General features: G+C 40.5%; 1 protein-coding gene across 7 annotated transcripts in view; it reads right to left on the reverse strand.

The window, feature by feature from the left end:
• wdpcp (WD repeat containing planar cell polarity effector) overlaps positions 1-22,366 on the reverse strand; it is an 84,672-nt gene that overhangs the window by 54,226 nt on the left and 8,080 nt on the right. For 5 of the 7 annotated variants that reach the window (XR_002064284.2, XM_005473662.2, XM_019366558.2 and 2 more), the window contains exons 2-4: positions 6,141-6,225; positions 2,768-2,812; positions 2,278-2,403 (exon numbers count right to left, since the gene is read on the reverse strand). Coding sequence is in view for 6 of the 7 variants with exons in the window: in XM_005473662.2 (XP_005473719.1) it covers positions 2,278-2,403; positions 2,768-2,812; positions 6,141-6,201 (232 nt within the window). In the remaining variant the exon portion in view is untranslated. Of the gene's footprint in view, positions 1-2,277; positions 2,404-2,767; positions 2,813-3,248; positions 3,417-6,140; positions 6,226-22,366 lie in introns of all 7 variants that reach the window. The other 2 variants (XM_025897776.1, XM_005473665.4) reach the window with 2 other exon arrangements.

Here is a 22,366-nt window from a genome sequence, read left to right on the forward strand (position 1 = left end):
TTACTGAAAATCTGAAACCAATCAAAATGAATCTAAACATACCCACATTATTCTGATAAAGCATAACAAAAAAATGCTTTAAGTTGTTTTCAACTTGAATGTTGCTTATTTGGTCTAATATGAACATTCAGTGTTGAAGAGAAACATCAAAAATCCAAACCCATGTTTATAGAGGCTTTGCAATATTATAGGGCCTGTAGGGATCTTTACATTTAAAAACATGTTACCTCATTATGGAGTTCACTGTTATGCAGTTTTTTAAAGTTTGGCATGCAAAGTTTCCCTCATTTATGAGGAATGCCACAGGGACAAGAAAACATTCAAATTCTATTGTAATCCAATGTAATCTATTGTATATGAAATTGAATCATGACCCAAGCTATCGTTACACCGCTGTGTGAAAATGTTGTGATACTTTTGGATTGTGATTCTCCCCTCCCTCCTCCTCCCACGGCTTCCCCACTCCTCCCTCCACTCTGATATCAAGCCACACTTTAGTAATCCTCCAAATGAAAGGATTTGGAGCAAGAGCATCGTCTCTCCACTGAAGATTGGAATGAAAGAGAAGGCAGCTTCTCAGATGAGAGGGAAGGGAGAGAACCTCATGATGAGAGAGAAAGGAAGACGGAGAGGAGGGACGAGACAGGGAGACTTACTGTACACAAAATAAGAACAAAACGGACGAAAACTGTGACAAGGCAAAGGAAATCCATGACAAAGGGGCTGAAACATATAGTGTGAGACTGCAACAGATTACAGGAAAAAATACAGAACTGATGAAACAAAGATATTTAGGTCTATACCTATAGAGGTTCCTTAACACTACACACAGGAAGAAAAGATGAGTTAAACCCGCTTCATCGAAAATATGTACCAAACCAAACCACTGTGTGTAAGGTAAAAGAGGATGGTCCCAGATTTTAGATTTTGGTTCACCCAAACAAATCAAACTTAAAACTTAAAAAGCCACATGAATGCTAAGGTTAATATCAATTAGCCTTTGTTAGATGCATAAAGACCCAAGTGTCTGGTTATAAAGCAATATTCATTATATATTTAGTAATATTCATTTCAAGTTCAATCAGGTCGTTGCATTACTTCCAACCAGTCAAACATACAAATGTGAGCAATCGTTTTAAAACAAGTACAGTAGTTTTTGCCAAAAACATCTGACCAATTGTAGCAGATGAAATTATTAAAATGTGTTCAGATAAGACAAGTCCTTATATTTGCCACTGAAAATGAAGCAAAACCTACAGAATTAATAACATGTCAGTTCTTTTCTATAATCTGACAAATCTCAGGATAAGCTATACTCCTGGGCTAAAACAACAAAACAAAAAGAAAAAACTTTTCAGCCAAAACATTAAAATAATCTATGTAGTATTGTGTGGGTCCTTCTTGTGACACCGAAACAGCTTTGACTTGTTAGGGGATGGACCAGGATCTGTGGGGGTGTCTTGTGGTGTCTGGCACTGGGACACTGGCAGCGGATCTGTTGGGTCTTGTGGGTTACAGCGTGGAGCTTCCATAGATCAGGGTTGTTCTGGCGTATCTTTTGGATGCCCAACTGGATAGAAATCTGGGGAGTTTGGAAGGTAAGTCAGATTGCTCCTGAGCATTTTCTTTTAAAATAAATGGGGGCGCAGGGACCAGCTGGGAATGCTGCTGTGCCATGACGAGGTGCAAAAAAACCCTTGGATTTCCCAGCAGCATAGTGAATTTTGACTTCGGCAGTGGTTTTATTGTTGTGCCTGAGTGATGTTAAAAGTTCAGCCATGTAAGTGTGTCACTGTACTCTACATATTGAAACATGTGTAACTGCAGTACTTTATAGTGCTACGTGGGCAGCTCATTTGTCACAAACTGTAGCTTCACATGTTTGATGTGGCAGGGGTTTACACCGCATGGCCTTCCTGACACAACCCCTAAAGGGATTTAGGTCTCCAACTGGAATCGAACCAGCAACCTTTTGTTGGCTTCACCTGGACATGGAACAGTGTCAGTGGTGCCTTTGAAATAACATGATTTGTTGTTTGATTAAATGTTTTAAAAGACTCTCCAAGAAGATTCAGTACAATTCTAGTGTTTTATTTGTATTAAATGCATTTTACTTGGTACTATTCAGTCGTCTATTAACTGTTCCCCAATAGTTTATGGATGCAGTTTGCTAAACAAGGTTGTTAGTGATAATATAATAGTCCACCGATTTTACTACCCCCCCCCCCCCCCCCCCGACACACACACACACTTATGTGGAAAAAAGGGGGGAGAAACCTGAAGGATAAGGAAGAACGTCCCCAGGCAGCAAAGACGGTGGGAGAGCGATTTGAGCACTTCCTGATGGTAAGGGAAGCCTCCTGGCCTGAGGCAATATGAAGCTGGACTGCATGGGGCCTCTTGCTATGTGATCCAGGAGAAAGTCAACAGCTTAGTTTTCCTATCGCTATGTGGCAGGACCCCAGGTCAACAGGAACACAGGCAGTGTAAGAGATAGAACCACAGAGGCCTAATATAATTTTCGTGTGTGAGCAGTATGTGCATGTGTATATAAGGTTTTAGGGTGTAAATCCTACATACTAATAGCCTCTATGTGGACAAGTCAATGTGTGTAGGACACCAAAATACACAGGGCCAATAATCTGTGTGTCAGGAGGCAGCAAAAAGCCCTTCTTTATATATAAGGAAATCACATACGTCCCAAAAAAACAAGGCAAATGCAAGTTATCTTAAACACAAACAGACATCCAATATAAACACTATTTACCTGGCTCTCCTTTATCGTAGTACTGATAGGTGCCAATATCTGTATCTGTGGGCCAAGAGAGGGAGAAAGAGAGAGAGAGAGATGAACATCTAGCTGTCAGGGAAAAGCAGAAGACAGATCAGCAATTTCGCACCGTGGGATAAACAATCGCTATCAGCCAGTGGCCTGTCCCGTCTGCCAGCACCACAGTTTAGATAAGACCCTGTGAGGGAGGAGGAGAAGGAGGTGGTAGGGTGGGCTGGGGGGGTCCGAGCCAATATAGAAGGGGGGCTGAGGGGTATTAATAAAGACAGGAGTGTGCCTTCACCCATCCCACCTAAGGGACAAACACTGATTTACACACATGCAACATATACATTTAAAAAAAGCAGATAAAGAGTCTGTGGACAGCTACAGAAACGTATGACCGTCATACACGGGGCATGCAACAAGCATAAAAACAGACACACACACACACAGATAGATATACACACATACGCACGCAAACTGCTGAGCTGAGACTTTTTCTGTGAGTGTTATTCCTGCAGGCCCCAAAACCATAAGCAGCCAGCTTCGGATTCGCACAACACATCGTTTCTTTATCGCTCCACTACTCTTGCTGCCTCTGCTGCTGCTCCTGAGGCCAGGTCACACTAATACAACAGGAGAGCTGATGGCAGACACACAAACGCATAGAGACAGACAAACAAACGCATATACCACACACACCACACACCATATGGGAAACATATGCACAAATTACTTGGTTTTAAAAATTAGGACAGATTCAGTCTTGCAAATGCATCTCACTGAAAACCCACAGCCTTAAGTAACAGTTTAGGGTTGCTTTCTGACAGACATAATATAATCTAGATTATACAATGACTAAGATGTCCTCAAATCACGAGGATCTGTGCTTTGAAAGAAAAACCTGTGATCCATTTGTGTCACGGGAAATTCATGATTTATACTTTCGCATTTTATCCATTTACAGCAAAAAACGCAGTAGCTACAAATGCACAGGAGAAAATCTTACTAAATGTGGCAATCATAGTCATTGCAGACGCCATCTATGCAACATGCACAGTAGCACAAGTTACAGCGTAGGGTTTCGGAAGAGGTTTGGCACACCTACAGCACAGATTTAACACAGATGATGCAAGCAAAGGGTTTTTTTACCAAGAGACACCTGAAGCCCTGTCGCATATCCAGACGAACACATTATTAAAGTTCGAGTTGTTCAAAGTCGATCACCATGTTTTACCTTACTTTTAATTACATCCTGTAACCATATAATTTAATCACATACTGCATAAGTGGGCAAAGTTTCAAATAATGGTTGTTAGCGTACAAAATCGAAGTGCTCGGTTTCTTACAGGTTTACTCTGCTCTTGGTGTGTACTGTATCTGTATGACATCAAAGAGAGCAAATATCCTTCTCCATATGGTCATTTTAGGCAAACAGATCTGATTAATGCTTAGTGGAAAATCTACACTATAATCTATGTCGTAATTTGATGTCCACCTCCAGAGAAAAGTAACTACATGACGGGTCTATGCAGGCTACAACTATTATGATTTGCCTGTTCAGCAGTTTTTCGCCACAGCTGTTTAATTTATCAGTGACAGAACAACAATCATTGCCTCAGTATAAAGAATAATAATCATAGCATCAAAACAAGGACTTGCAAAAGTCAGCAAATTCCTGGAGGGAGACTGCTAAAACTACTGGAATTGATGTGAGGGAATGTACAAAGAAGTGAAAAAACTACAGAGACAAACATTTCTGCCCCTGAAAAACCAAAACTGAAATGGAAAAACACTTTCTATTTTTTTCCATTTCGTTCTATTTCTTCCAACCCGAGGTTTCAACCCGCTGACACCTCGTAAAAAACCATCAGGACATGACGACTTGGTGATTAGCACCACTTGATTCACCAACACATGAATAATTGCGGACACACGGAAATCAAAATCAGGCCTTTTGGTTCCCAAGCAGCAATGAAGCACAAGTAACAGAAAGATTGTAAGCTTGCTTCCTTTTTTTGTCTACAATTAGGAATTAAAAGGTTTCATACGGGGGTTTTTTGTTATGCAAAAATCTCGGTTTTTCCACATAAGGACACAAACCCCAATTAATTCTGGGTTGATGTCCTCATTTGGCAGTCTCTAGATCAAATCGGCATCTTCATGTAAAATCTGTTGACTTCTGTTGAGATCCCTCTGTGCAACAGGAGTCGAGCTGTGCAATGCTGTCAGCGGTTATTAAAAATGTGATTAGCACATGCAGAACACACACACACACACACACACACACACACACACACACACACACACAGCATTTCCTAGCACTGTACTGCTCTTCTAAGTTCTATACTTTTGTTTCTGAGGTAGGCGTATATGATGTAAGAAAGGTGGTGATAGGGAGCGTCACACCTCAGCGACCAGGTCTCTTCCCTCAGATGGATCTATCCACGTTTTTCTCAGATAGCAGAAAACACACACAGCGGGGAGAAAAAAATAACAAACAAATAAGGATATGTCACTGTCACCTATGATAAACACCCTCCCTTACCTCTGTGTGTACACATAGGCCGATACACACACACACACCCATACACAGACACACACACACACACACACACACACACACACACACACACACACACACACAGAGCCTCAGAGAGACACTATCTTCGCCTGAAGCTCAGCAGACTGTGAAAGACAAGACAGAAAGGAAGGGAAGAGAAAACAAGAAAATGGAGAAACGAGATGGACTGATAGGTGAAGAGTAGGGCACCTCACAAAAACTACCAGAAAAGTAAAACTTAGACCACACTTGGCCCAACAAGGCAGTTTCTCAATGCACACATGTAGATGATGATGTTGTGCAGGTAGTTTTCAGGTCTTGTACAGCACTGTTTGGAAAAAGCTTCTCAAAGCCAGATGACTCTTTTTAGTTAGCTTTTGTTTCATTTATTTGTAATTTTAAACTAGTGACCTTGTAGAGGGAAAGGCATTTTAGCAAAATGGGAAGAAGTGAGGATAGAAAGTGGATTAGATATTCAATTTTTCCTTATCAACAAATGTGGAATCCTTGGCCAACACATGGATGTCTTCCTGGTTTCTTAAACTGCTTGTGTTCAAAAAAGGTAAAAACAATATAAAGAATTTAAGGTATAATGCAATAAACACTGAAATCAGGAGAAAGTGCAAACAGACACATTGAGAAATGAAGTGAAGGTCAGATTGCAGAAGTAGATCTAAGTACTTAGAAGGTGCATCAACAAAGTGAGTGATGACAGAAAGAGCCAGAACAAGGCAGAGGGAGAAAGAGGCAAGGAGGGAAACCAGGAGAGAGGGGAGGGAGATTGAACATGTTGATAAGTTGTACCTTTAACTTGAAGTGAGCCCTTGGTGGACCACAAGTGCAGCTCAGCCAGGCAGAACGCCATCTGACAGAGGTGGGTAACACAAGTCTGCGGAGAGGGACGAGTGAGAGAAAGAATAAATGAAAGACGAAGAAGGGGCAGACCAAACATGACCACAGATAAATATCTTGATGAGGAGACATAATAGACAGGGCCATTTATGTCAAAGGGTCAAGCGAAGCATTGCATGTAGGGACACAGGCCTACAAATACAGATGCATACACTTTAATGACAACCAGAGATGAGGTGGTGTCCTTTTGTTTTTCAAAGTTTTTATTACTGATAGTGAAACAAAAAAGAGGGAAGAACATGAAGCAGAGTGGTGGTAGAATATGCATATAGGAGAAAAGAGATACAGGAGTTTATTTTTCAATTAAAGCATGAAGAGAAAGTAGCACAGTTATACCAGCAATCTAGCACTACATCTAGATGAAGCAATGAATGATTTAGCCCACATTAATTAGTGGAACAGCGAATAAGATGCATTAACAAATACCTGCACTGACTAACCACAACGTCAGTGATGCAGTACCTCACCCTTCTCACGATAACTCACAAACCACAGGTTATTGCTCAGAAAAAACAAATGTCATCTTAAACTCAGTTTAAGTGAAAACTAATTACGTGATCAATGTGACCAAATTCCACTAAAATCTGTACAATACTCTAGGAGGTGCTGCAATTCTTGTGAAACTAGAAAAGTGCCTGTAAGCTTGACCTTGAACACATGTAAAGACTCATTAGGAGATCTATGTGCACTTTAATTCTGAAAAATGCTAAAGGAGGAGTAGTGATTCTTATTAATTGTGGACATATGGACGGATGGCTGTGGCATAAGTGCATCCTGGCACACAGGCCCAGTGGGGCCCTGGTAGGCTTGCAATGTGCTTGTGAAGTTTAATTCAGATAATACAGTATGCCAAGACAAAAGTAGAGAGAAAAAAAACTTTCAGTGGTGTCACACAAAAATATTATCAGATCAACATATAATCAGAGGATGGCACAGCACTGCAGCCTGATTAACATTTAAAAATAGAAAATGTAGCTTTCAGATTTTCCTATTATGTCTGTATTAGTGGTATGAGTGCTAGTAGTCGATTATCAGGAGTAGGAGTAATGGCAAGGAGTTATTTAAAAAACACATGACAAATACCTGCGTGCAAGACAAAACTCTTCTGGAGGCAAACCTTCCTGCTACACCTGAATTACTGGTAAGATGGAATAACTGTAACTGACAGACATGTGCATGAACTCAGACTGACACCGAAACAAGTTCACAAGCGGTGATGCTTGCGCATTCATTCACACATCACTGTTGTGTAGTGATGGACGAACACTTTGGGGCTGACAGCTCAGACCAAGCAGACAACATTCCAGATTCACAGCCTCTGCTTTCCTTCTTTATTACACACTTTATTCTCCAGGCAGTTTCCATTGCTTCCTTAAAGGGTTGAGCTGTGGCTGTCTTCTCATGCCCTTTGTTTGGTTTCCCCCTGTACTACTGTTGTCATGTGTTGTTGACTGGTTTTTAGTCAGACTGTATAAACAATAATCAAACTGCTGTGATGTTTCTGGAATAATTAAAACATTTCTCAGTGGAATAATAAAATCACAAGTGCTATCACTACTGTTCTGAGGGTCGCAGTTATTAGTTGTTGCCATCAAGCGAGTTGAAATGTCTGTAAAGCACAAATGAAAAGCTTTCCCTGTTAGTTACTCGCTATTGATTGTTCACTCTCATGCTCATTCTGCTTCTTGTAACGCTGCGTACTGTCCTAAACTTAAGGAGCGGAGATGCACATAGTCGGGCTGAGAGCAAAGCAAAGACTAAACTAATGGAAACATAAATGATATAAATGCACTCAGCTGAAATGAGGACTAATATTTATCTAGACAGTGAGGCTTTGGTTTTCTCCTGCAAAGGAAAATTACCAGAACTGCAATAAAAATATTTCTCCACCAGCTCTGTTTGAGTGGGGGTTTAATTTACTCAAGCATAAAATACATTTTTAATCAAATTGCCAAGAATAAAAGGAATATGCATGGACCTCTGTTAAGTAAGGTAACACAGACTCATTGCTTTAAATATATGCAGACCAAATGTGCTTATGTGTGAACATTTGTGCTCACAAAAATTCCATTTTGAGCCTGGACAAAATCCTGCTTTACATGTCATATTGTAGGGTTTTTACATAAGATATGAAGCACCTTGAAGTGACTGTTGTTGTGAACTGATGTTAAGTAAATAAAATAAAATTGAGGAGAGTTAAATATGCACTTATTAATAAGCCTAGCAGAGATTTGATTACATATACTACTGCCCCAATCTATGAGACTAAAATCCAACCAGGGATGAACTCAGATTAGCCCACAGATGAATGTTTTTGCTCCTCACAGGACAGGACCTCTGTATAGTTTGTATGTTTCACAGTATTGCTGTGTTAGCCATTAACTCCTCTATCTGTGCAGTTAATGCTCTCCGCCTTTCCCTCTCTCTTATTTTCTGTAGTTAATGCTGAGAGGGGACTCTCTCTTATCTTTGCCCTCTTGCTCCTCTTGGTGTGGGGAGAAAAAAAAAAATCCCATTTTGCCACTCAACTCCCAAAACTACAAGTTCCAACAAAAATACACGTAGATAACACAGGGCTAGCATGGCACAGTGGTGATGGTGAAACGAGTTTACTGACATAAGAGGATTCTTTCATCCTCTCCTAACCAGTTTATTTTTTTTTTTTTTTTTAAGAGGAAGTCAGCTCTTTTGGACTGAAAACCTAATTTCAGACAGCTTTCACTCTCTTATTGCCAGTCTGGCTGGCCTAAAGGTTCTGTTCTGAGGAGATGTCTGGGTCTCTGCAAATAGAGGAAACACGGAGACTGATGGGGATACAGAAAATGAGAGCACAAATAGGGGAGTTTGTACTGGACAAAAATTAGCCCTGTGGTCATATATGTATCTGAGCAGTTGGGCAGGATAAAGCAACTGAGGGTGAGATCGTTCACACTAGGTATGTGAGGAGACATATACTACATTGCCAAAAGTATTCACTCACTCATCCAAATACTAAATTCAGGTGTTCAAATCACTTCTTTGGCCATAGGTGTATAAAATCAAGCACATAGGCATGCAGACTGCTTCTACAAACATTTGTGAAAGAATGGGTCGTTCTTAGGAGTTCAGTGAATTCCAGTGTGGTGACAGGATCCCACCTGTGCAACAAGTACAGTCATGAAATTTCCTCACTACTAAATAATCTAAAGTCGACTGAAGTAGAAGTATAAGTGATTGGGAACGACAGCAACTCAGCCATGACGTGGCAGGCCTCGTAAAATCACAGAGTGGGTCAGAGGATGGTGAGGCACATAGTATGCAGGGGTCTCCAACTTTCTGCAGAGTCAATCACTACAGACCTCCAAACTTCATGTGACGTTCAGATTAGCTCAAGAACTACTGTGTGATTTTTTTATTTTTATTTTTTACAAGTTAGGCTCAGTCCCTTAGGTCTAGTGAAATAAAATCTTAAGGTTTCAGCATACCAAGACATTTTGGACAATTTCTTGCCCCCAACTTTGTGCCTTCTCATCCAACATCAGTGTCTTACCTCACAAATGTGGTTCAGAAAGAATGATCAAAAATTCCCATAAACACATTCCAAAACCTTCTGGAAAGCCTTCCCAGAATGTTTGAAGCTGTAATAGCTCTAAATGCTGAGCTGACATCATATTAAGAATATTAAGGATATCACTCAAAGCAGTATAGTACAGCGGTCGCCAGCCCCCGGGCTATGGACCAGTACCGGTCCGTGAGTCGTTTGGTCCCGGGCCGGGAGAGTTTAGGCTCGAGAGGAGGATGTTACTCTCAATGTTGCTAATAAAGTTACACAATTACACAGTGAATTTGCGTTTATTATTATATTTACAAAACACCACAGTTTTTGTCTTGGTTGTATCATTTTATTTTGTTGTATTTATCTGCGACACCTTAAAGGCCAGTCCATGAAAATACTGTTTGACATTAAACCAGTCCGTGGTGCAAAAAAGGTTGGGGACCGCTGGTATAGTATGCATGTAAACCCAAACTGGGGTTTACATGCATACTATACTGATGACACGCCAGTATAGCGAGAGGCTTGCCGACACACCAGTCAAGCCTTTCACGTCATCACGTGCTGGTTTGTATCTAGAGCACGATCCAGATCAAGGTAAGGTTGATTATTGTCTGCACACATTTTCATATTTAAAAGTAAAGAAGATAACCTATGCTTCTCTCCTGAAAGCTCTTCTCTCAAACCAAATGTGAAATAATGATTAAAAAAAGCAGTCTATTTGCTTTTGTTTATTATTAAAGTTAAAACAAGTCAATGACTGAGTTTCGTATAAATGTTTACTATGCGCATCATATTTTAATTTAGTTATTTAAAGTGTAGTGCTTTGCTTAATTCATCTATGTTAGAAAATCATTTGAAGTTTTGTTTCATGATGGCATAATTTGAGGAAAAAATATTGAAAAATTATTAAACAGAACCATTTGTGCTTTTTAAATATCAAATGCTAAATCAATGCATTAATCTGCATGATTGTTTGTTTGTTACAGTGACTGGTATACCTAAAGAGTTCAGCATTTGCATACATATAGTACATAGACACACATACTGAACAAACAAGTGCACACACACACACAGTACTGCACAGGTCCTGGACAGCTGCCACACACATTCTGGTTTCTGGCTGGGGTTGCTGTGGGTTACCTGTCCCCCTGCAGAGCTTTGTGGGGGTGTACAGAGGAGCTAGGTGAGGGGTTGGAGGGGGTCTAGGTTATTGTACCCCGTCTTTACACTAGTAAAGAGACTGCTTTAACATCAAAGGGTGGGGAGGGAAAACATACGACTCCCCTTTCAAAGACAGTCCACAGGAACTACGACCTTGCCTGCTCTCTGCATCTCTTCTCTACTCTCCTTTCACTGTCCCCTCTGGGTGGTTACTGAGTGTATGAGCAGTTATGTGTGTGTGAAAGACAGAGAGACCGAAAGTGTCTTTGTAAGTGTGTACTTCGATATGTGTGCATGTGTCTGTGACAGACACATCGGCATGGCTGAGAGTGTTTTAACCTTGTGAGTCTGTTTGTATGTAATGGCAAAATTAAGTCCTGGAACACTAGTAGCAGCGACCTAAAAGGTGGTTTTGAGCACTTTAGCAGATATTATAGATTTTCTGGATCAAATTGTACATTATACTTAAATCAATGAGTGTGTGTGTTACCTTACTTATAGACTGTTGTTGTTATTTTTGAACATTTGATTAACAAGACTGTATCCTACACCTGGGGAAATGAAACTATTCTTAAATGAAACATTAACATTTTTTTATTGTAATCCTGGTATACTTTTGGAGGAAAACACATTTCTTTGGATGACACCAAACATCCAACAAACAAAAAACACATATTAAACTCCATGCATATGGAAAATCTCAAATTTTTTTGTGGGGCAATTTTCTTAACTTCTTGTTTACAACTACATAACCTCACTAACCTTCGTTGCTTTAAAGCTGCATTCTTTTTAATGGCCACTGGAGGTGAACCTTGGTGGTTGCAACCAGCCTTCACGTTGTACAGAAGTTCATGGCAACAACCCTCACCTCCTTTGCTCCCTTGTGACCTCAGTAAAGGTTCCTGACAACCTTAGGGGTTTAATTGCTAGTGTGATGTTAAATAAAATGTGAAGCTCATTTTGTAAATTATGGTAAGTGTTAAGAGCCAGGAAGAAGGATTAACCAATGTATGAGCATCCAGATTCACAGTTTGAGCCACTGCTTGCTCATTAAATCTGGTTTCACAACACAAAAATGTTACAAAAAAGGCTCAAGGTTTCATAACAGGACTTCAGTAGCCATGTCTATTTCTAGACTGTCTATATTCACAAGAGATGAGTAAAAATTTTGCAATAAATCCAGGGTCTATTAAGGTTGTGGTCCAGATCTCAAGCCACTGCAATCAGAATGAGACTCAGTCTGTAAGCCTGCCTTCGTTTTGTGGCATAACATAAAAAGAATCCTCTCCTACAGGTGTGTACTCTTGTTTTCTTCTCCCCCAAGCTTCTTTCTAACAGTCAGATGAAAATGCCAGAGGCATTTCTGTCACCCAGTGCACTGGCCCCATCATTGCAAGAAGAGTGATGTGATAAATTACAGGGTTAAAGAGCTGCCATGGGGTGACTGACACAAGGCCATCACTGCCTTGCCTCATTCCGTCGCCCTACAACACACACACACACACACAAACCTTCACTAAACATCACACACATACCGCAATTCCCTTCTCACCTACCTGGCTCTGTGCGAATTTGTCTGTCACTTTTTCCCCTCCTCTTTTCCTCATGTACCTTCACTTATCATCCCTCTACCTACTTGTCCCTTGCCTTTTTATCTTTTTTTCCCCCCCACACTTTCTAGTCTAGTTTTTCTGAGGTACCTCCTATTAGAAATGCATTAAGCTTTCTGACCCTGTCTTCAAGCGTTCACTCTCTTCCTGGCAATTTCTACTCACCTCATTCTTTGTCTCGTCTCTCTCAAAGGACAGTGTTTCAAATTTTATGACTTTTTTTCCCCACAAGTTTTATCTCCTACATACGCTCTCAGCTGCTGGCTTGTTTTGTTTAGGCTCTTGGAGAGAAACTTGGCAAACATGAAGAACATACAAAGACAGACCAAAAGGTACACACCCAGAGAAAGATAGTTGGGGTAGCAGTGTGTAAATACAGTATTTTCAAACCTAAGGTCAGAGTTTCTGTCAAGTCTCAGTCACTGACTGCATCGACACACGCACTCATGTATTCAGCGGACACACTCAGGCACTCAGATCAGTCCTGCGTTGTGTACACTCCAATCTCTCAAATTTCTGATATGTGAACTCGCACAGCACTCCAGAACATGCGTATGCATGGAAAGGGATATATATTATAGTTGGCGCATATTCTCCTATCTTTTGATTCCTAAGGAAATGTACACATGGACACATTTACATACATATGAAAGCATGCACAAAGACTCACATGAGCTCTTATCTTCACCATACCCTTGAGGTGCAAGTCCTCAAGCTCTCAGTGTTGTACCAGAGCAAAGGAAGGAGGGCAGAATTTGAAACCAATGTGTTTATATAATATTGATAACAATGACCACAAAACAACGAATGCAAGCAGTCAAAGAGCTTGAATGTACACACTATTACATGTCCATATACAGAAGGGACGGAGATAAGATGACGGACGAGACTTGTGCAAACTTTTATGAAATGTCCCAACCAAGCCTATCCCTGCTGTCAAAGGGCGAAAGGAGAGGTACACCCTGGACAGGTTGACAGTCTATACAGTCTAAAAACAGGCATAATATTTATTACTCCATGAGCATGCACTTGGTGACAGTGGGCTGACTAGTTATGGGTGAGAGGAAAGAGAGGAGAGCAAAGAGAGAAAGGACAAAAAACTGACTATGGAAGAAAGAGAGATTAATAATAAGTAATAATTAAAAGCAGAGTGGTATGTAAACAGATAGTGAGTGAAAAAGGTGACTGAAGAAGAAATGCTCGGTGCATCATGGGAAGCCACACAGCAGATAAACCAATCCAAGCATAATCCAGAGAGGGTTCAGAGTCACCTGATCCTGCCCTAACTATAACCTTTATCAGAAAAGTAAGCTTTAAGCCTAATCTTAAAAGTAGAGACAGTGTCTGTCTACCAAATCTGAACTTAGACCTGGTTTCATAGCTAATTGTAGACCAATTTCTTACCTACCTTTTTATTTCAGTTCAGTTAAGTAAAACACTTAACTATGAAACCAGGTTCCATAGTTAAGGTTTAATTACTGCCACCTTAAAAACCTCAGATCCCCACTTCTGAATAGTCATAAAACACTTTACTAACCAACTGATAACTTCATGGTGGCTACATCCATCTTTTATAACTTATATGGTGGCGTAATAAATATTACAGCCTCTAGTTGTTACTATTGGGCCTCAGGGCTCTAGTCATATTCTTGTCAGCATATCTGTCCTACCAGTCTTTCAAACACTCTAGTTCTGTGGTTTCATTAAAGACCTAAGGCATTACAGAACTCCACCCACTGAGGGGAGATAAAGAGGGGACAAAGTGAAGGGTGTGAAGCCTTGTGGCAATGTATGTACTTAACCATGCACACACAACCATAAGTACAGTGTATATTCTCAACTGTCCCATTACAAGTAAGGCGGTTTGACGGAGAAGAGCAGAGAGTGGGCAAAGTGGCGCCAGGCAGCAGGCTGAAAACCTTTTATACAGAGTCCCACAGGAGCCCATTGAACTGTCAGCAGAAGAAGAATAGAAGTGATGGACAGCTGGAACAAAATGATGCAAAGGTAATACTATTCAAAACAGGCGGCAGGTACAGTAGCTTTGCATGAATCCGAATATGTGTCTGTTTTTTGGAGGACATGACATTCAGTGGGAAAATGAATCATTACATGACCTCTGGGCAATGACACTGTCAAGAGAGCTTGTGTCTAGAAGCGTATGTCTAATGTTGTGTGCAGAAGAAACCAGGTGATCGCTTGAAGCACTAGTTCAGGTTTGGAGGGCGTGAGGAGGTGAGGAGTTGAAAAGTTCAGAGGGAAACAAAGTGGAGACGCACACAAATCAACAAAAAAAATGAACTTTTTTTTAAATTCAAGTATATTAGTCAGTGGAAAAAAAGGGAAAAATACTGTTAACTCACTTTGTGTTAGGAACTATAAATGAGGCTTACCATGTACAAACAGAGCCTCAAATGATGAGCAGTATGGCTGATATTTCTTGTCTGGCCTGTTATTAAAGATTTTTGCTTTCATAACAGGCTTTTTGGGCGAGCATGATTCGCATCATCCAACTGTCATCCGTGGCATTAAAGAATTTTACCTTCTTTAAGGGCTTTGAACCTCTCCGTATCAACACTTGAGAATAGCCAGATAAAATACAACCACAGGAGAAAAATCTGAGTGATGAAAACTGTTTTTAGGAAGTTATGTTAGGAAGTTATATCAGCCACTTAGGAGTCTTATGAGATCTACAACTCATAACATTTACATTTGTGTTTGTGGAGGCCCTAATCTGCCAACTATAGATTCCTTTTAAAAAAAAATTTAAATTAAAAATTAAAAGATATGTTACAATGACTTTTACATAGGTGGCCACTACGCAATTATTTCACAAGGTATGCATTTCTAATTTCGAAGCAAAGAGGACACATAGGACGTGTTTTTTTTTTCTTGTCTTCATCCCGTTTCCTCATGTGCACATCTGTTTTTATAGGCATTTGAATATATTTGTTTTTTGATTTACATTTCAACCTCCCTTTTCTGTTTTGTTACGATTTACATAAGATTGAGAGACTGTTAAATAATATAAACAAAACAAATTACAGACTAATTCTTTACACAATCTTTCGGACTCTCTGTGTGCCTGTGCTTTTGTGTCTATGTACAAGAAAAGGAGGGAAAGGACAAGAATGGGGAGACGGAAAGATGTGTGGAGGCTCTTCTAAGCACACGCGTAAACATCATTAGAGGAGGTAATGGAGGGAGGAAGGTGGGAAGTGAGGGGAAAACCTTTTTTCCAGCAGAGGTATTTACCCAACGCCTGGAGCAGAAACACAAACAAGTACCAGTAATGACTAAAAGTGGTGATGAGAGACAGAGAGAAAGAGATGTTTGGTGGAAAATGTGTAACTGATTGGGCAGAAAATGTGGTCTCCCAGCAAAAGAGAGTGAGACCTCCACCTTGAAGCCAATAAAATGTTTGAACAAGCAAAGATTTCTACATTTAGCCAGGATTAAAAAAACTTGATGGTGGTCGTCTTTCATTCCTGTTCAGCTAATAGTTCTAATCCAGGCAAGTGTTTCACTAAAAGCTGAATGTTCTGCCGTAAAGCAACTCCTAAGGCCAGGAAAGGCAATACTTCCAAACCAGCGGCACAATCGCCCGACTTCAAAGAGATTCTCGGGGACTAGGAGCCTCTCTGGTGTCTGTCCCCTGTCACAGCGAAGGTGACGCGTGTCACACTGACCGTGGTTTTGTTTATGTTGTTGGATTTTCTTCTTTTAAAGCTGTCTGATGCCCTGTTGTTTGCCCCTCACCTTCTGACCATAAACAGCAAACACACACACACACACACACACACACACACACACACTCTAAAACATATGGCTCAAATATGAAAAATTGTCTTACTTTTTCATTCATTTATGAAGCAAATTACCTGCCCAAAATTATCAGTTAATAATAAAAAGTACACTCCTGCACATAGATGCAAATCCCTCTCATAATGAGGACACAGAAGATCATTCTTGCTTAAATATTAAGTGCTTAAGTATTAACATAAAGCCGACAGCAACGCTGGTAACCAGTACAAAGTGCACTTCACAGTGAATGCCACAGCTACTCTACTGTAGAAATTATTTTGCTCCATATTGACATGATAATATCACCAGCTGCTGCAGATCTGTTGGCTGCACATCTATGATGTCAGTCCTCCCTGTCTACCATGTCCCAAAGGTGCTCTGTTGTTACAGAGATTGGGTGGCTGTGGAGGCTTTTGGGGACTAGTTAACTTATGATCATGTTAAAAAACAAACAAAAAAAAGTTGGGTACCCTGTGGTCATAAAGGGATGGACATGGTCAGCAATAATACTCAGGTAGGCTGTGAAGATTAAAGATTGCCAAGAAATTATTCCCGACATCATAACATTTTCCATCTGGCACCAACAACCATTCAAAGTCACTTCAGTCACCTGTCTTCTTCATTCTCATGCTCATGAACTTTAAAAGACCGCGTCCATGTGCCTAAATGCACAGACTTGTCGTCATCTAATTGGCTGACTAGATATTTGCGTTAACAAGTGTATATCCACTCATTAAAAGTGATTGGCCACTTAACTATTTTTTCTTCTCACACGCAGGTGTGAGCACCTAAATACCAGTAAACACAAACCAATTTCAATACAGAGAAACTAGTTTCTGATTTGAATGGTCGATGTATAATGCACCTTTGCAAAGTTTCAAGACCAAGAAAGGCGTTAGCTTTGTTTTTGAGTCTGTGCGCACATACAGGAAACATCAAGCTTAGCTGAAACTTCCCTGTTGTGTACTTAACCACATGTGCACACTCAGGTACACACAAACACACCTGTCAAAGTCTCAGGAAGACCAGGCCCTTTTAAGGTTGTTGTCAGATGCACTGAGAGAGATAGACCCAGGCAAAACGAAAGGTCACAATGAACGTCCCCTAGACTTCTCAGCGGTCTTATTTCGCCGTCACACACTCACACACACGCTGTCTGTCACCTCCCAGACGAGGCCATGACACCTTGGACACCTCTCAGCAGGCAGTGCCTCCCTCTGTCCATCTGTCTCTCTGACAGGTTGACATGGCGCAGAGCGGTCGGACGTCGATGACACTCAGAGCAAGAGGTTTGTTCTCTTTGCTGTGACCTCAGAGATGGACACTGGTGTCATATCTCTGTTCTCCCACCGCTGCAGTCAACTTAGAAGAGGAAATAAAATCCTTTCTCGCATCGACTCCCAACTCTTCTTCTCTTTAGCTGGCAGTTGTCTGTCATGAGCATCACTGCAGGGTCTATGTGGAGACTGCAATGAACATAATCTACAGATTAAAGCCAATTCTATGACAGCAGCTGTAATAATCAAACTTTATTCAGCTTGTCCAATTCATAGATTCTGAAGGAATTTAGTCAAAAACGGTGTTAAATTCTTAAATTTGATAAAGTATTTGGTAAAGGAAAACAAATTGCTGGTGAAGTTTAACTATAAAATCTTATAGCGGTATGATGGGGACCGAAGTCATGAAGGCCAACAAATCAACACAGTACTAATATAAATATGAAACAGTAGTAGGAAAAGTATAGGTCCTCATCAGTGGATTTCTTGTTGTTGTTTAGGTAACAGGAATATCACTTGAGTGGCTCATCAAACTTAACAATTTCATAAAAACTACAAATGAAAAAAGAATAACTTTTTAACCAAATATTTCTGAATATATAAACAGTAACTAGGTTATTTTTTTAAAATACCATGCAAGCTTTATTCTTAGACTATATATAGTACAGTTTGCCTTGTCTTTAAAGGTGCCCAATAGAATCTAATGCTCTAGTGTCAGAAAAACAAAAATAATAGAGAAATACTGCTAACTACTGGGTGTTATGGAACTTTAACATTAGTTGCTACTGTACAAACATAAGAAACATGCAAAGCCAAAGCAGACTATAGCTGTCAACAGAAATGAGACAAAGTGAAAACTTCAGCAGGTAACGCTAAGGTCTGCCAGCTATCTGCAGTCACTTCCCAGCAGTTAGGGGTGGGGTGCTATCTTTGGATCATTTCCACACAAGCATCTCTGGTGAAAGTGCCCATCCCTGTCAAGCAGTATAATGTTTTTGATATGAATTTATTTCTCTGACAAAGTTTTCAACATTCAGTGGCAATAAGAGAGCAAAAACTGGACCGATAGCCAAGCCATTGCTGGCTATTGTAAAGCAATGTGAAATAAGGCAATGCAGTTAATTGACATTTTTATTCAATTACAATTATGGCGTCTATCAATTATTACTCAGATTGTAAAAAGCCAAACTCACTATCTGGCACTTTTAATAGTTCAGCTTGAGCCAAGAAAAGCCAAAGCTTTGAAAGCACTAGTTTTAATGAGCCTGGCGAGGAAAGATTTCAACAAGAGCACTGTGTTTAAAATTGTTTTTAAAGTTACCACAATAAAAAAAACAACATACATGTATCTCATGGCAATAAAGACCAAGACTCAGTAAGGATTATTTAGACCATAATCGAGCAGCCCTAAGTGGAAACCAGTTTCTTAATTTCTTTCTATACCTGTTCACCATTATCTGCTAGACAAAATGTTAAAATCTCCAAAAACTGCATGCATTTATGCATACGCATAAAAGCCATTACCTTGGTTACAAAGGGTTGGTATAATAAACAAGAAACCCCAGGTAAAGTTTGGCCTTTGTATCGCTACAATTTTCTGACGCATTTTCAGCTTTCCATCAGCACAGAGTCTGATAATTTGCTTCCTGCAGTAAAGAGGTCAGTGAAACTGGTGCTGAGGTTTAAAATCAGAGTACAAAATAAGACAACAGTGCACACACACGTACGCACACACGTACACACACACACACATTTGGCTATTCTCCATCTGTCTGAGAGCCCAAGCATCCAGCCGTGCGTAAAAACAGCACTGTCCTGCCCAACACTCCTCCAAGAGTACAGTCATTATGGGACTGAATGGCATGGCTTGCACCCCATGACACACACACGCACACACGCGTGCGTACGCACACACACTCACTTCAGTGTTGTGTTCTTTTAGACTCATGACCCATCTTTACTTCACTTTGACACACACATGCAGTCTTACAGGTTCAGTTATACTTCAAGCTCAGGTCCTCTACCTGAGGCCTGGGAGCTTTTATATAAAGGGAAATTTTACAGCACTCATTTCTGTTGTACATCGTTGGGTCAAGTCATGTCTTGTCAGACTCTGTATCCTGTTTCCATTGAGCCTGACAGTTAAGAGTAGCACAGGGGGCTGCACAGGGCCCCATGTTAAACACATTCACCCTGCAGTTATCCCTGTCTGACTTAAAGAAAACAGCTCATCTTTCACATCAAACAGCTATACAAACTTTGACACACCTACAATTCAAAGTTTACCACATTTAGTTGAATAGCTACAGCTGACTGTCAACCAATTTTTCATCCTTTAAAAAAAAACACTAAAAGAAAACTTCATGTTTCCATTACCTATAATGCCATCTGTACATTTACTAATTGCTCATTAAAACATTATGTGGATGAGTTAAAAAGAACACTAGCAAAAGCCTTAAGTCTCAACTTCTTTAAAAGTCTTTAACAAGTTGGAATTTTAATTGCAGGGCCATTATTATTTGCATAAGTACAATTTAAGTATTTGCCATCATGGTCCTGGTAGACACCTATAATATAATATTCACTTACTAAGCAGCTAAATTATTGTTCAGGTTTCTCTTCATGTCACTCAAAAGCATCCAAAACACAAACCTTGTCATCCACAACTTTTCAGCTTTATGCGTGCCAGGCTCAAGGAAGGCTATACACATACCCATGATTGGTAAAATAATTATAATACCATACTACTACTTCTTCTACTACTTCTCCTCTAATTGAGCACTCAAAGCACTTTATGCAACTTGCCTCATTCACCCATTCATACAAGCACTTTTTTCTACGATAAAGTGCTTTCTGTGTAGCATTCACATACATTCATACTCCAACGAATGCATGGGAGAGCAACTTGGGATTCAGTATCTTGCCCACGGCCTGTCTACATTAAGACAGCTTTCATCTGAGCTTTTTCTTGATTTAGTTGTGCTGTGGAGGATGCAAGCAGGTAAAAACATCACTCGTCCTGTTGCTTATGTGCTTTAAACAGGTATTTTGATAAAATGACTTGTTGGCATTTTATCCATAGCTTTGATAAGAATTACAGTAACAAGCACAGCTGTTAATTTAGAAAATTGTCTTCTTTCATTATACATACATACATATACATTTTATACTCTGCATGCATCTATTCTTAGTCTACTTTGATCCTAGTGACCGAAGCATCTACCAATGGGATAAAATTCACTGGCATGATGGGGTGAGATAAATGACATAAATACATACAACGAGAAGGTTACCCAAGTAATCCGTGCCTGAAATGACCAGTTGAACCACCAGTCATCTAAAACTCCACCAGTAAAAGCAATGTGATGTGCATTGCTTTGCAGCTGACAGTTGGTTGCTAGTAGACATTTCACTTTTATTGTCCTTGTAACACTATTAAAAATAATACTATTAACAGTATCTAGTATTTTCATTGGTCACTGCTTTAATCGCTTGGGTCAAAATTGACAAAAGTTTAACTCTGGACCCACCCACTTAGGTCATCCACTTCTAGGTGACCTAATGTATTTAAAGTCATGTGTTAATCAGTGGTATACTTCGATCTCGTTGATAGTCGTTTCAGTCTCTTGCTTAAAATTTGAGAAGGTTTATCTTGGGTGTTGCCCACTTCCTGTAGCCAGCTGTTAATTCACCCGTAGTCACACGCAGTTTAACTCCAGAACCACCCACTTTGTGTCACTACCAGTAATTTTACCTTTCATCATTTGAAGTCATCCGATGTCATGGACTTCCTGTGGTATATAAAAACCTACTAAAGATTTGCTTCAGCCAGTTTGCTTTACAGGTGAAGTCATAACTGTGATTGGTGGAAAGTGAAATTAGTCATTGGCTGTCCAATCAACTTAAAACCAGACTGACACAGTCCCATTTAAAATAATTATTTAACAGAATAAACAATTATTTTTTCGCTTTACTGGTGATTTTCCTTCAGGGGAAGATCAAAAGCTCTTTGAGGAGCGCCAACATTTTTCTACACTGTATGCGAAACAGTGCAGATGAATCTGTGGAACTGTGGAAACAAGTTTCCCAACGCTATTCTCTATAATGTGTGACAGAACCTTCCCTTCACCCCCTTCTCTCCCATGCATGCCCATAGGCTTAACGTCGTCTGGGTGGGACGATCCCGCCGGCTCACTGTCGGCACGGCAACGAGTGCTATCCTGGCTAACATCTGCTGCACGACCCGGGGCCACTCAGAATGGGCCTTAATCCCCACACAGCCATGTTGTGGGGGAAAACATTCTTTCCTTTTAGAAAGAGCAGACAAACAGGGACAGGCGGTGTTGCTGGTAACCTGCAGGCAACTGGCCTCTTGGAAGGACCTGGAATGCTGTCGGTTACGTGGCCCCCGATTGTGCCACGGCCCATTATGGCTGTGCAGAGGGGTGTGACCGCCAGCATCGGCAGCAAGTTGCCATCGCTGGTCCAGTTGGATGGATTTGGATTTTGAAGTTAATGAAAGGTGGTGCGAGTGGGCTTGCTGGGGTGGGTCAGAGGGGGGTTTGTGAGCCAGACTTGTTATGCTAAAACAACAGTTGCATTGATAAAAACAAATGTGAACCACATTCCACCCCGTCCTCTCCTGTGCGAGCTTGCCACCACGTCAACTGGCTGTGGGTCCAGGATGCTGTTGCTGCAGCATTTCTGGTCATCCTTCAGTGAGTTTTCCAT

Source organism: Oreochromis niloticus, linkage group LG13, assembly GCF_001858045.2.
Source record: "Oreochromis niloticus isolate F11D_XX linkage group LG13, O_niloticus_UMD_NMBU, whole genome shotgun sequence".
NCBI lineage: Eukaryota > Metazoa > Chordata > Actinopteri > Cichliformes > Cichlidae > Oreochromis > Oreochromis niloticus.